Source organism: Choloepus didactylus, chromosome 5 (genome assembly GCF_015220235.1).
Source record: "Choloepus didactylus isolate mChoDid1 chromosome 5, mChoDid1.pri, whole genome shotgun sequence".
Lineage (NCBI taxonomy): Eukaryota > Metazoa > Chordata > Mammalia > Pilosa > Megalonychidae > Choloepus > Choloepus didactylus.
In genome coordinates, this window is record NC_051311.1 from 163,673,698 (window position 1) to 163,690,107 (window position 16,410).

At 42.7% G+C, this 16,410-nt stretch overlaps 1 protein-coding gene and 1 non-coding gene across 2 annotated transcripts; one reads left to right on the top strand and one right to left on the bottom strand.

Annotated features, from left to right (window-relative positions):
• Positions 1 to 797: 797 nt before the first annotated feature.
• LOC119535053 (40S ribosomal protein S13-like) lies at positions 798 to 1,253 on the bottom strand. The gene is given in 1 exon segment (XM_037837581.1): positions 798 to 1,253. A coding segment is annotated over 1 exon segment (456 nt).
• Positions 1,254 to 16,062: 14,809 nt separating this feature from the next.
• Positions 16,063 to 16,169, top strand: LOC119535587. Its single transcript, XR_005217213.1, has one exon. It is a non-coding gene; the product is annotated as a U6 spliceosomal RNA (small nuclear RNA).
• The last annotated feature ends 241 nt before the right edge of the window (positions 16,170 to 16,410 follow it).

A 16,410-nucleotide genomic window follows, 5' to 3' on the forward strand; every position in this document is an offset into this window, starting at 1 on the left:
CTGTCAATGCTAGTTATGACATTGGTCTCTTGAGAACAAGAAACTCTGCCTGACAGCACAATTTCAAAACAGAGTTTTGACTACTGCTTAGAGTAAAGCCAGTAAAAAGCTAATAGTTAAATATATTATTCAAATGATACACAGACTTTTTAAAAAGTTGATACAAATGGCCTGCAAAACACGGATACGGGTCCACAAATATCTTGTGCTTTATGAATTCTGAAGAATTGTAGCTCTGTATAAAACACCAGTTTTGGTACTAGGCAAACATGCAGCTTAACATTTACTCATTTACAACCGTGAACAACTTACTCTAGTTGTCTGGGACTTGCCTCGCTAGGTTGTCTTAAATAAACGAAATTCCCTAAAAACACCCAGCTAAATTTTATATTAACCCATCCATAAGTTGCAAGGCCTAGGGACAGAAGCTTACCTCAGATCATCTACCTTGGTATTTAACATCAAATGTATCAAACATTTAGAAACATTTTTGCCTCCAAACAAAAGAGTTACTTTCTAGTCTCTCCCAATTCCTATCTTTGCATATAGCTACCACCTATTAAATTATAACCTGCTGGGCTCAACTAGTTCAAGAGAGCACATGAAGGGATGAGTTACTGTGCAATAGAAAAATGCTATCTTATTGCTCCCTGTGGAATCACACAGCTCTCTAACACTAACTCTCCTAAAACACTACCCCATCAAAATGGGTGAACACATACGAACCACTGATATATACAGAAAAGAAATAAAACAGGCTTAAACAATAACTTTATTGCCTAAGTACATAGACAAATTTATGCAACCAGGGCAGAAGCTGTGGACGATTCGTATTTCCAATTTGGGGCGAGAATCAGCTTTGTCTTGTAATATCAAGCTAATCGGTGAATTCAGCTCTCAATCAGAATCAGACGGAATTTAGCATCCTTATCCTTTCTGTTCCTCTCAAAATGCTTTCGAACAGCAACAGCTTTCTTAATTGGATGATAGAGATCTTCAGGAAGATCAGGAGCAAGTCCTTTGGACTTCAGAATTCTCAAGATTTTATTGCCTGTCACAAAACATACCTGTGCAACACTATGTGAGTCTCTTAGGATTACACCTATTTTTGAAGGAGTCAGGCCCTTCTTGGCCAGTTTGTAGATTTGTTCCTTCACATCGTCAGATGTCAGCTTCAACCATGTGGGGATGCTGTGGCGATAGGGCAGAGCCGACTGGGAAAGGCCCTTCCCAGGAGCATGCACGCGACCCATGATGGCAGTGGTCAGGCAGCCGAAAAGAGCAAGCCATGTTCTTTTAATCCAGTCTTGTGGGTGCAGACTTATTTTGGGTGGTACCTTTTGATTAGATTATTTCCATGGAGATATGACCCTGCCCATTCAAGGTGGTTCTTAATTAGTTTACTGGAGTCCTCTATTAGAGGACAAAAGGCAAATATTGAAGAGAGCTCAGAGAGACGCTTAGAGAGAAAACACCCAGAGACATTTTGGAGACAGTCTTTGAAACCAGAACCAGGAGAGAAGCTAAGAGATGAAATTCAGAGTTTGCCACAGAGAAGCTAAGAGAGGAAAGAGAGAAACACTTTGGCAGAAAGAAGCAAGGATGCACAGGAGCTGAGAGACAGAAGCTAAGATAGAAGCCAAGATTCATTTTGGAGAAAGCAATGGAAACCAGAAGCTAACCCTGGGAGAGGCCCAGCAGACTCTGGCCACTTGCCTTCCCATATGACAGAGGAACCCCAGATACCATCGGCCTTTCTTCAGAGATGGTACAATCCTATTGATGCCTTAACTAGGACATTTTCACAGCCTTAGAATGGTAAATTTGTGAACTAATAAAACCCCCATTGTAAAAGCCAATCCATTTCTGGTATTTTGCATTCCAGCAGCTTTAGCAAACCAGAAGCCAGGACCATAAAACTGCTATAAGAAAATGTAGGGAAGCATCTTCAAGATCTTGTGGTAGGCAATTGTTTCTTAGTCTTTTCAGCCAAAGCACAAGCAAAGAAAGAAAAAATAGATAAATGCAACCTCCTCAAAATTAAAAATATTTGCATTTCAAAGAACTTTGTCAAGAAAGTGAAAAGGCAACCTACTCAATGGGAGAAACTATTTGGAAAACACATATCCAATAAGGGTTTAATATCCCGAATGTATAAAGAAATCCAACAACTCAACAATAAAAAGACAAACAACCCCATTTAAAAATGGGCAAAAGACTTGAATAGACATTTTTCCAAAGAGGAAATACAAATGTCTAGAAAGAACTTGAATAGATGCTTATCTTCACTAACTATTATGGAAATGCAAATCACTAACTATTATGGAAATGAGATATCATTTATTTCACACCTACTAAAATGGCTACTATTAAAAAAATAGAAAACTGCAAGTGTTGGAGAGGATGTGAAGAAATAGGAACACTCATTCACTACTGGTGGAAATGTAAATGGTGCAGCCACTGTGGAAGACAATTTAGCCATTCCTCACGAAGCTAAGTATAGAACTGCCATCTGTTCTGGCAATCCCACTTCTAGGTATATACCCAGAAGAACCGAAAGCAGGGACACGAACAGACATTTGCATATCAGTATTCATAGCAGCATTATCCACAATTGCTAAATGATAGGAGCAACCCAGGGATCCATCAATCTATGAATGGATAAACAAACTGTGTTATATATGTACAATGGAATATTATTCAGCTGTAAGAAGGAATGAAGTCGTGATGCATGTGACAACATGGATGAACCTGGAGAATATTATGCTGATTGAAGTGAGCCAGACACAAAAGGATAAATATTATGTGATCTCACAGATATGAACTAATTATAATAAGCAAATTCATGGAGTTCAAATCTGGAATACAGGTTAACATAGGATAGAATGGGGGTAGAGAATGGGGAGCTGATGCTTAATTTGTGCAGAATTTCTATTTAGGCTGATTGTAAATGTTTGGAAATGGATGGTGGTGATGATAGCACATTACTGTGAATGTAATTAATAGCGCTGAATTAAGTTTGTCCAAAGATTAACATGGGACTGTGAAACCTGTTGTGGATGATGACTGTGGTTAATAGTACAGATATAAGAGTGTTCTTTCATGAGTTATAACAAATGTATGTCACTTTTACAAGATGTTAATAAAAGGTTGGTATATGGGAAAAAATACACCTAATGTAAAGTATGGACTATAATATTTTAACAATATTTTAATAATTTTTAGTAATATTTTAATATTATTTCATCAGTTGTAGCAGAGGTACCACACTAATGCAAAGTGTCAACAGTTGGGGGGGAGTATATGAGAACATTGTATTTTTTACATGACTTTTATGTAAACCTACAACTTCTCTAATTAAAAAAAAAATAACAATTTTTTTAAAAACATTATGCTAAGTGAAAGAAACCAGACAGAAAGTAATACATATTGTATGATTGCACTTCTATAAAATGCAAATATAAATAAATCTATAGAGACAGAGTTAGTTTAGTGGTTATGTAGGGCTGGGAAAGGATAGAGAAATTGAGAGGTGACTGCTAAATAGGAAGGGATTTTCTTTTTGGAGTAATGGAAATGTTCTAAAACTGATTGTGGTGATGAATGCATAACCCTGGTATTATACTAATAGCAATTGATTGTACACTTTGGATGGATTGTATGGTAAGTGAATACTTCTCAATAAAACTGCTTTTAAAAAAAGAAAGAAAAAATATTAAATTATGCTAATGTACATACGTCTTCTTTTGAAACAAGGAAACCCTACACATCTGACATAGGGGGAAATAAATTGTTCATCCTGCTAACATTTCTCAGAACCACCTTTGGCTCCTGCAGATAAAGAACAGAGGTCGGTAAGCCACAGTCCTTTCCCTCAGTGCTATCAGTGCCTCTTCCCTACGCCCTGTCCACTGTGGTCTGTGGCTCATTTCATTCAAGCTCATGTCTAGCCTTGAGCCCCAGAAGTGGGAGATGGGGTGTTCACCTAAAACACTCAATCATACCTCCCTTTTCCCAGAGTCCCTTGAGGCAAGACCCTCTTCACAACGCTGGAGTTTCAGGCTGAGTTGGGCTGAGAGAGAGCTTCAGTTGGAGCTGGAAACATGCTGGAGAAGACTCTGGTCTCTAGAGATCTGGGCTCAGATCCCAGCTCTGCCACGTGTTGCCTATTTGTCCTCAGTGACATCTCATAGGGGACCCAGATGTCTGCTACAGCCACCTTGCCCAACATTCCCTTAAAAGCCCACCTTCTCTTCTCGGACACCCTTCTAAGACTCTGAGCTCTAGGGACATGTTTTTCCTGGCCTCCTGGTTCTCTTGGACTCCTAATTTCTGGATTCTTCATCTCCATATTTATGTAATTTTCCCTTCACTTCTGTTCATTTTCTTAGGCATGAGAGATAAAATATTCCACAAAACATGCAAAACTGCCTGCCTTCGTGGAGCTTATGTTGTGGTTGATAGAGACAGAAAATAAGCAAAACAAGTAACTGAAATATTTAGTATGTTGGATGGTGATAAATACAATGGAGAAAATGAAGGCAAACGGGGACGAGAGCAGGGTATACGAGAGGAGACTGAAATTTCTCATTGGGGAAGGTCTAACAGGGAAAGTGACTATTCAACAAAGACCTGGTAGAGGGGAGGGACAAGCCAGGCAACGACCCCAAGGCCAGAGTGTTCCTGGACTGTCTCAAGTTTACCAAAGTGGCTGATGTGCTTGGAGCAAAGGAGGGGTCAGGGAAATACAGGCTCCCCAGAAGGGTCTGGTACAGATGTTGGCTTTTGCTCAAGTGAGCATGGAGCCATTGCTGGGTTTTGAGCACATCTATGACGTGCACAGGGACCACTTTAGCTTCTCGAATGGGAATACAGTGTAGGGGACAGAGGCAAGAAATAATCTAGGAGGATGTTGCTGGGGAGAGCCTAGCAGTGAGGCAGTGAGAAGTGGTCAGATTTTGGACACATTTTAACAGTGGGGTCCCTAATTGTATTATTCATCAGGAATACAGTGAATACCAGGGAAACAGAACAGGCTATGTACATAGTATTTATGTAAATATTATGAGACTAATTATAGGAACTGGCTCATGTGACCATGGGAATTGACAAGTCCAAATTCCATAGGGCAGACCACAAATTGGGAACTCCAAAGAAGGTTTTGATGAATTCCCTGGGAGAAGCTGGCTGAAGAAGAGAAAGAAATTATTCTTTCTGATCACTGAGATCTTCAATTCTCCCTTTGAAGCCTCCTATGTTTGGAGGAGACTTCTCTCATTGCTGGAGGCAAAACTTTTTTGTTGATTGTAGATGTAATCAACTACAGATGCAATCAACTGCAAAATGATTTAAATCCTTGAATTATCCCCACAGTAACAATCAGGCCAGTGCTTGCTTGACCAAACAACTGAAAACCATAAGCTAGCCAGGTTGGCATGTGAAATTAACCATCACACCAGTATTTCATGGTAACTGGGTATAGGCTATGATAGTAACAGGGGAAGCCAATGTTGACAGCAGGATTTCCTTCTTAAATGGAAAAATGAGATCCCATTTACTGAAATGGGGGAAGACTGGCAAGGAGTACCTGTTAGATGACACAAGCCCCAGAGTTCTGTGTAAGACATGCTGAGATTTAGAATGCCATTTAAAGTCCAAGTTGAAAGGCATGGTATGATACAGTAGACAAGTCCAGCGTTCAGAGGAGAAGTCTGGACTGAAGACAAAAATTTGGAAACTGTCAGAATATAAATGGATTTAAAGTCACAGAACTAGATGAACCCTAATGCTCCTTAACCTTAAAACCCCGTTCCCTCCAAATGCCATTTGCACAGTGCAGTGATATGCAATTCAGTTTGTTGTTAAAGACTTGGAGTGTGAGACAAAGGCAAGAGGTCAAATCAAAATATGTGACTCAAAGTGCAGCCCATGAACTAGCATCTGCAGAATCACTAGGTGCTTCTTAAAAATGTATCTTTTTGGAATCACCCAGAAATAGATGTTGAAGTTTGAGAAGCACAGCTATAGAGCATACAGTGTTTTTTAAAGTGTACCTCTGTCTTGCACCATATAAAAATTCCAAAAAGAGGAAAAACTCAAATGTACCAAAAAATAATAAAGAAATGCAAGAAAAATCTGAGAGATGACATCTACAATTTATAGATCAGGGAGAAATTCCTAACCAAACCTGGAAACTAGAAGCTATAAAATAAAAGGCAGCTATACTTGACTACATGAAATAAAAGACAGTTTCCAACCAAGATGAAGCAGCCCCATTGTCCCAAGACCTCCGTCTTACAACTGAAAAACCCTGAGCATAATACAACCAACAAGCTTAGGTAGATTCTGAAAAGTCAAAAGACAAAGGTGAGAGTCTAGGGACCTCAGAACTTGAAGAACAACCTGGCACTAAGTTTCCTGTTGGGCTTCCTGACGGCCTCCCAGATATCCCAGACAAGGCACTGCAGAAGACACCAACCCAGAACCGCCAAAAACAAAGACAAAAATTGCTCCAAAGGACCAGGAAAAGACTGGCCTAGAAAACAGAAAATATTTTTTTTAACAATATCTTTCCCACTCCAGCCAAACACCAATGGAAAAGCTATTGCATCCCCTTTCTCCCCACCACCACCACCATCACCACCACTTGGTTTCAGCAGGGCAGAGAGGGACCTCTTCCAACTGCAGCCCAGTAGAGGTAGATAGTGCTCAATTCTCCCACTCGTGTGATGTTGAAAGGACAATGTGGGAAGCTCATCTTTCATTCCCTGCCCAGCAAGTGTACACAAAATGCTCTGATTCCTCCATCAGGGTGGTGCTTGCAGGGTCCAGAGGGAGCTGAGCCTCCGTCCCCAACTGGCATCAATGAGACCGAATGAGGTGGCTCAAGTCGCTGGTTTGCACTTTGCTCTTCTATGCTCTGGTGTCTGCAGGACACTTCAGGAAGCTAAACCTTCTCCCCAGTCAACAACAGTGGGGCAGAACTTGTCAGTCCAAGGCAGGATTAGTCAGCACCCTAATGTATCCCCTCCCAGGAGCTGAGCTAACTTCTTCTTTAGCCGGTCAGAGCTGGTCAGTGCTCTGCTTTTGCATGAGAGGTCAGAAGGGCCAAGGGTGGAGCTGACTTCCAATCCACCGTCCAATCTGAAAGGAAGTAGTGTGAGTCAGTGCTCCATTTTGTCAGAGTAATGACAGCAGGGACCAGCATGGAGCTGGATATCCACCCCAAGGGGACCAGGGGTCTGCCTGCTAAAAAACAAGATTAAATAGGATCGCAACATAATGCCTACATCTCCCGTATACAATAAAAAATCCCTGGACATACCAAGAACCAAGACCATCACAACTTGAATAAGAAAAAAATAATCAACAGATGCAAACACTAAGATAAATCAGATTTTGGAATTGTCCAAGAAGTATCTTAAAACAGCTCTCAGAAACACTGTTCAGATGCTTTATGAGCACACATGAAACAGATAAAAATGTATATATGGTTTCAGCAAAGAAACAGAAGATTTAAAGAAAAACCAAAGGGAAATTTTAAAACTGGAAATACAGCAACTGAAACAAAAATAAACTCACTGGATGGGCTCAGTAGTAGATTGAAGACATCAGAGGAAAGAATTGATGGCCTCAAAGATAGAGCAATAGAAATTAACCAATCTGACAATGGAGAGAAAACAGAATGAAAAAAGTAATGAGCTTCAGGGACGTGGGGAACTATAACAAAACCTATATAATTTGCAACATCATGGTCCCAGAAGAAGAGGCGATAAAATGGGGTGGGGAAAATACTTGAAGGAATAGCTGAAAATTCCCTCAATTTGGTGAAAGGCATAAACCTACAGCTTTAAAAAGTCGAGTAAACCCCAAACAGGATAAACCTAAAGAAATACATGATATGACACATCTAATCAGACTTCTGAAAACTAAAGACAAAGAAAAAATTGTGAAAGAGGTTAGCAAGAAACAATGCATTACCCTTACGGGAAAACAATTAAATTGACCAAGGAATTCTCAATCAAAAACCATGGAAACCAGAAGAAAGTGACACAGAATGCTTCAAATGCTGGGATTAAAAAAAAAAAAAATTGTCAGCCCCAAATTCTATATTCAATAAAATGTCCTTCAGGAATTAAGAGGATTTATATATTATGTATGATATCATAAATCTTGGCTATATATTATATTTTATTATATATAATCTAGTCTATGACCATTGTATCTCTTTCCATTTATTTAGATCCTCTTTGATTTCTTTCATCAGCATTTAAAAATTTTCAGAATAGAGATCCTTTATGTCTATTATTAGATTTATACCTAGGCATTTCATTATGTTTTGGAGTGATCGTAGTGATATTTTGTTTTTAATTTTGGTCTCCACATCCTGGTTACTATTATATAAGAATCTGATGGATTTTTGTGCATTGACCTTGCATCCTGCCAGGCTTTGCTGAATGGTGTCCTTGAGGAACATCGGTTATTGGAAAGAGCACTGGATTATGAGTCAGGAGAGGCTCTGCCTCTTAACTCTCCGGAAACTTATCAAATCCTTTGTCCTCTCCAGCATTGCTCTCATCACCTAAAAACACATGTTGGGACGTGGAAGGGTGCTGAATCCACACATTTCTGAGGCCCTTCCAGCTGTTTATCTGTAATTCAGAGTTTCACTGAGTGCTCAGGAGAGGAGACACTCAGACGTCTTCAGAAATAAGTGTCATGGGATTTGTGAGAGACATCCAATTCACTCTTAAGAGGCCGCATCCTCTTTTTTTTTTCTAACATGGCTAATTAAGAAATCTGTCCAGTTTGTCACTGGAAAGATGTTGCCTTCTGAAATCTGAAGAGTGTGCAAGTTGCTTCCTCCACCACACCGAGCAAGAGCAGGGAGCCCCTCTGCCCGCAGTGCCGCATCCCACCAGGAGGGGGCAGCAGAAGCAAAGTTATGATGCTCAGGCAGTGGCCCAGGTGTTCTTTCTTGGATGCAGATTGCAAAGATCAGCTCTTCCCAGAGGGGTCATTCACAGCCTGCTCTGATTGTTTATGCACGCACTTTCCCACCAGGGTCATTGCTCCCCAACCGGCTCCTGCTGCACAGGAGCTGATTAATACCTATTTGTTGGATGGATGGATGGATGGATGGATGGATGAAGGAATGAATTGATGATGGAATAAATGAATGATATTTGAAATCAGGACATGATCTGGCATAAAGGTGGTTTGGGGTGAAGGAAGGTGTGCAGGTTGAGGTCCTGAAAATTCTCCTAACTTGCTGTATGGCCCTGGGTAAAAAAAAAAAAAAAAAAAAAAAAAAAAAAAAAAATTGCCGCCTCTGGGCCCAGGTCCCCTTCTGCAAGATGGTGACCACAATTATTAAGGTCCCCTCCTGTTCCTGCACCTTGGGTTCTAGGTATACCACTAAGAGAAACAGTTTGTTTGTCCATTCATCAAACATCTCCAGGGTTGTCTGTTGGGCTGGGGGAGTAATAAACCTAGGGAGACCCAGTCCCCATCCCCCAGGAGCAGCAAGCCTGGAGGTGGCTGGGCCTGCACCAGGCCCAGATGAGACACACGGAGGTGAATCCATGCACCATCCCCAAGGAGGGCGCACACACCACGTGGTAACATCAGAAATGAGAAGCAGGGGCCCAAACATGGGAACAGCACTGTTTCTAAGTCTTTCAACCAACCTCCGGGGATGATCTTGTTTCTCATGTGGAAACTGAGGCTCTGAGCAGGTAAGTGACTTGCTAGAGGGAGCATGACATACCATGAGCAAATGGCCCTCTCCCTGCTCTTTTCTGTTTGGGGGGAATTTTTCACGGTGGTGGGGAATGAGACCGGAATGAATTCCCACCTCCCACCAAACAACACACACAGTGACCTTAATGGTGTCAGGGGCCACCCAGGCCCAGAGAAGCCAGAAGGAGGAGGAAGCAGGAGGGAGAGCTCGAGAGGACAGGACATGGGGAGCAGGGAGCAACTGGGGGCCCAGGCACTTTCTCAGGAATCACAAACCGGGAGAGTCGGAATCTCCATTCCTTTCATTCCTTTCTCCATGTGACTTTGTCTTCTGTTGGAGTTCCCATGAGGATTAGCAGGGAAGATCTACACATGATAGCTGGCCCCAGGGGCCTCCAAGGGGGAATGTTGGAGGAGGACAGCATAGGTGATAGCTTTCTCCTCTGTCCACCCTCGTAAACCCAGCTCAGAAGAGGAGGCAGTCACAGACAAGATCCTGAGGCCCTGGAGAAAGTATGCAAGCAGGTTCACCCACCATCTGAGGTATGCTGTGCAGCCTCCCTGTCTTAGATTGCAAAACAAAGGACCACAGACCTGTTGACTCAAACAACAGAAATTTAGTGTGTCATAGTTTTGGAGGCTAGAAGTCCAAAAATATGGTGTCATCAGGCTCGTGCTTCCTCTAAAGCCTAGAGGCAAGAATCTGCTCTGTCCCTCCCGGCTTCTGGTGGGTGGCCCGCAACCCATGGTGTCCCTTGGTTTGTGGTGTCATAAGTCAATCTCTGCCTCCATCACAAGGTTGACTCTCTCGCTGTCTCTCCAACAGTATCCAAATTTCCTCTCCTTAAAGGACACCAGTCATATTGGATTAGGGCCACCGTAATCCAGTTTGGCCTCATTTTAACTAATATCTTCAAAGATCCTATTTACAAATAAATTCACATTCACAGGACCAGGGCTTAGGAATTGAGCATGTCGTTTGAGGGGGGGAACAATTCAGCCCATTATAGTCCACTCTGTGGACCCCCAAAAGTCAATCACCTGATCCCAACACCGCAAAATACGTTCACCCCATCCCAACAGAGATTGAGTTATGTCACCACAAACAAAGGGATGCTGTGGGTTTCCAGCCTTTTCAATTACAACTCTTAATTCAACAATCTCATCTAAATCAGTCATGATGTGGTCCAGCCTGAGACAAATTCCTCCCTACCTGGGGTCCTTTGGAACCTAGAAAACAAGTTACATGCTTCCAAAGTACAATGGTGGGACAGACATAGAGTAGACATTCCCATTCCAGAAGAGACAAAGAGGAATGAAAAAGAGGGGTCACAGGTCCCAAGCACATACAAAGCCCAGCAGGACTTAAATTTCAAGGGCTGAGAACCAACTGAGGCTGGATGCTGGCTCCAAATAGCAAAGTGGCAGCCACATCGTCCCCCAAACATGGAACACCCTTGGCTGAGCCACAGCATCTCATCAAGGCTGCCTCCTCCCCCTTCTTATACTCTTGCCTTTTTCACCAGCAAAGGAGACCAGATTCTTTTGATTAAAAATGAAACCAAGTCCATCCTATTTTTCCTTCCCATCCCCACCTCCTGCCTTGGCTTACACTCCCCACCCCCATTGAAAGTCCCATGCCCTGTCTTTGCATTTGACTTCCTGTGAATCCATCAGAGCTCAGCTTCAAACCCTGATCTCTCCGAGGCTCCACTTCTTATTGGATAAAGGGGTGAACCAAAGCATCTTTAAGGATCCTTCCAGTCCCACTCACTTGCCATCGATGATTTCTGCACTCTTGAAGCACTTTATCTGGTTCTTCCTAACGACACTGGACATGTTCCATCTTGTATTCAAATAGGTGTTTCCATGGCTTCCTCCAATCTCCTCTAGGAACAGAACTCCAGCTTGTGGGCCACCTGCTCCACCTCAACCATGTAAACCGTGGTCTAAGCTGGACCCCAGGAATCCCTCCTAGGGACTTTTCACCCTGGTCCTTCTCCAGATGTGGAGCTGGGAGGCAGGGCCTGGTCTCTGCTGCTCACCTCTTCCCAGCCTCGTGTAGGAAACTCACCTGAGAGAAAGAATCTCACCCTTAAGGAGAGGCAGAGGTGCAGAGAGGAGAGGAGTTTGATGGAGCTGAGCTAGATCTGCTGGATCCTAGCTCAGATGTCCTTTGCCCACCCTTTGGTCATGGGAACCAGTAGATTCCAGGAGGGTTTCTGCCCCCAACCAAGAATCCTGAAGGATGCTGGAGGATAGGCTCACTGTCTTATGGTGGCCAGCGGTCAGCCTGGCACTGGCCCAGAGCATCTGCTCTGAGAATGCTGGATTGAATGGAGGTGTCAGCCCTCAGGATGACTGTGGGGTGGCCTCAGCCACCGAGGGTCAGTGCAGTCTCTTCTCTGGGAAGGGGTATTTGTTTCTCCTCTAGTTCAGCCAGGTTGGAAGTCATGGGCATGCAACTCATTTTATTTCTTAATTCCATACATCTCAGGGGCCAACCCAAAGAAGCCAAGCCCAGGTCTTCTCCTGGTATTTTCAGGGTATTTTAAGGAGGGTGTTGGATTTGGGAACCAGACTGGGATGGGAGTCTCAGCTAGCACACTGTTCCCTCAGGCTGCCTCCTAAAGAGTCTCATTCTTCCCATTTCTAAAACCAGAGCCAAAGACCAATCTGAGGAAAGCTAAGGTCTTTCTCAACTTTGACCTTATGGGATTCTGTACTCCTTCCAGGAATTCTCCACCCTGTCATCTTCTCTTTACCCTCCAATGGAGAAGAGGCTAGAAGATCAGAGTTGATTTGCCTCTTCACTAGATTATTGGTAGCTGGGCATTCACCTGCCTAGAGGCAGAAGCACCTCTCCTTTTGGGGGATGAAGGGCACTAGTCCACACCTGGTCCCAGCACCAGCCTCCTGCCTCCAGGCTCTTCCCTCCAGTTTGCCCCCGGTGTGGCAAGATGGTCTATCTAAAGGGTAAATCTCCATTATCCAAATCCCCAACCTTCTACACCCCACAGGATTCCTGACTGCAAGCCTGTGCTCTACTTCGTCTGACCAGAATGCCCCTTCCTCTACTTCCAAATATCCAATTCCTGTACCTCCTGCCAGATCCAGCTCAAATGCAGGTCTGTGATTGTCCCTCTCGTCTATCTGACTCTTCTACATCATAGTCCAGTCATTCATTCTGTGTCTCAATATCTGTGAACCCCTTGAGGTTGACCAAAGTTTGCTCATGGAACTAAGCCCATGCCTACTAGAGAAATTGAAAATGTCTTTTAGATAAGACACACAGAGCTATGCAATGCTGAGATGGGATAAATTGGGAGGTAGAGCTATCCACCATCCATGGAAGTGTCCAAATGGAGCCTGGAGAATCACACATTGCAGAGAAATAGAAACAATCAAGGACAGACAGGGGCTGGATCAGGTAATCTTGTAATCTTGAATCCTTGGGTAAAATTCTGTTGTTATAAAATATTTTGATCAACTATAAGGTAAGAATAAAAATAGGCAAATGTCCTATGATCTTCAGAGAGTCAAGAACTGAGAACCACTAAGAATAGTGGTTCTATGGGACATTTCACAAGTTACCAACAGATATTTCTATAAAAAAAAATTAAGTGGCCCAATACTTTGAGAAATTCTAGGTTTAATACCTTTGTGCAGATTTCTTTACTGTAAAATTTACTGGAAAACTTCTTAGAGCCCACACCCCCACACATTCTCCTGTACATGGTGCATCCCTGAGAAGGGGTCAAATATGCAGCATTTCCAAGCTCAGTGGAGTGTTGACCTGTCACGCCAGATGAAAGAAGCATGTCAAAGAAGATAGTATATCAACCCCATATAGTTCCTAGGCTATTGGGGTTAGACATACATAAGACACAGTCATTGTGGTGACTAAATGTATATAACTAGAAGGCCAGAGCCAACCCTTGCCTGTATCAGCAAGAATCAAGAGACCACCTTGTCCAGGGTCCACTAGGACCCTGGGAACGTTCACCTTAAAGCCTTAGAATTGGAGCTGTGGGATCAGTCCTGGAGATCAAAGCCTCAGCAGTCCCTCGATCCCAGGAGGCCCAAGAGAGGACCATTTGACTGAGCAGTGTGTGGAATGAAAGAAACAACAACAGAAAGGGTCCGGGGTGAGAGGAATACATTCATTCCACAAATGTTTAATAAGTGTGCACTCTTCCAAGTGAGAGGTATAAAACAGTGAGCAAGGCAGAGTCTCCTCGTAAAGCTTGTGTTTGAGGCCAGGGGTTCTAACTCTTTGCTCCTTGGACCCTTCTGGCTTCCAGTGAAGCCTCATCAATGCCCCTCCACAGAATAAGGTTAATTTTATGCTTTAACTTTGGAGTAGATCTATAACATACGTGAAGAACACTACTCGTATCATCAGTGTACAGCTTGTTGGATTTGCACAAAGTGCACACGCAGTGTCACTTGAACCAGTCCAAGACACGGAATTGGCTGCTCTCCACCCCTGCCCACACCCTGAAGTTGCCCCTTGAAGTCACTACCCCACCTCAAAATGAGGCTGAGCCCTAACCTGACATCCCATAGCATAGATTGGTTTTGCTCAGTTTTGAATGGAATCTTACAATAGTTACTCTCTTTGGGTCTGTTTTTGTCGTTGTGGTTGTTTTCACGTAATATTAAGTTCAAGAACCACTTTTTAAAGGTAAGCAAATACACAACATATCTACAAATGAAGAAAACCAGATAGATGAAAGGATTTAAACACAAAGCATGGCTGTCTCCCACCCCAGTTCTATACCTCCCTTCCTCAGAGGTACCACTGATACCAGTTGTTGAGCATCTTTCCAGAGAAATTTGAGACACAGGCTTCCGATTATGTACCTTTTTTGTTTTTGTTTTGTTTTTTACAGAAATGATAGCACATGCTACATATGGAAGAGAACTCTTCAGGAGGTTATTCCTAAATATTTCTTGAGTTAGCCTACATCCCCATCACCACTTTCCAATCCACTGTTGAAGAGTATAAGCCAGTTACTTTCGGGATTACCACTCGGTTTTGGTTTCCTCATGATTGCATTTGATTTATGAGCTATGCACAAGAATACCACAGAATACCCTCCTAGTGCATTGTATTGGAGGCACCTCATGTTCCTGGTGAAGTGAATTTGACTATGGTGGAGTCTGCCAGATTTCTCCACTGCAAAATCATCTGTTTACCTTTTGTAATGAATTAAGTCATCTATGGGGGGATTCTTTGAGACAATGTATAGCTTATTCTTTATCAAACATTTGCTCAAAGATCTTGACCTCCACTGGTGATTTTTGCCTGAATGAATTCTTACTCTGATGATTATAAAATGATATGTAGGAACACTATTTTCCCTGTCCTGGAGGTCCACTGAGCCTTCCCTGGATGGTAGAGCTGCTTCTGGCCCATCTCTGGCTCCTGGAATCGTGTTTAGCATCTCCAGGAGGCTCAGCTCGCAGGCTCAATGGGTGAATTCCCAGGAGGAATGAGAGACTTGGAGCCCAGGGGGGAGAGATCAGATACACTGAACCTGCCTCTGTACCCCAGCCCTGGCTCCTTGCTGGTGCAGCTGGTGTGGGGCTGATGCCTTCTTGTGTGGCTTCTGTGCCGTGTACCCTCTCACCATGAGCTCTTGTCTCGATTTTTGTTCTGAGGCCTCATCAGGTTCTCTTTTCCTCCCGGCAGGGACTCTAGATCTTTGATTTTGAAACCAAATGTGGATTCTTGACTCTGGAACCCCAACTTATTTAGCAAGTCATTCTTTAGAATCAACACCAGGGTGTTTCTAGATGCTTCAGTGAGAGGATCTAATTGGGAAGAGGTCCCTTCAGGATGATCTTGTCTGTGATCCTGGCTTAATTCTGAGGACTCCTGGGGTCTTTTTTTTTTTTTCTGGAATGAATATCTATATCAATTCTAGACCAAATCTGGATTCTAGACTCTTCAGACTTTGTATCTAAAGCAAGTTTTCACTTGCAGCATAACCCCGGTAAGGTTTCGCCTGGATTGGATGCATCTGTAAGGATTTCCATTTGATTGTCTGCAAATTTAGTGTGACTGCTTCCATCATTTGTGGTAAGGTCTTGTCTGGAGAGTTGTCCTGGGGCCTGTTGGAAGGGAGAACCAATGACCAAGTGGGTGATGAGGAGCAGAGTACTGTTTTATTAATTCACAAAATAAAATCCTTACATTTCAGAAGTGATACATTTGGAGAATTGTGATATATGGCTCTTTTATTAATGCATTAAATAAAAGAAAATAAAATACAGCAGAATACCTAATAAGTACTGTAATCTCAAAGTACTGATGAGCTCACTTCGGTAGTACATACACTAAAACAGGAATGTTATCGAGAACATTAGCATGTCCCCTGCATGAGGATGACACGCAAGTTTGTGAAGCAGTCCATGTATTTGGGAAGGACGGTGGGGGGGGGGGGGTGGTGGTGAAAGTTCTCTATTTGGGGTTAGTGTTATTTTGGCAATTGTCCTGTAAGTTTGAAATTATTTCAAAATTTAAATATGAAAAAGTACTGATGAAAATAAACCATATTTCAAGGTATCTGATGCAACTATAATAGGATATGAAACTCTTTGTGATTTCTATTGATAAAGAAGTCACAGGTACTGCTCATAGGAATAGTCTGTTGCCTAACT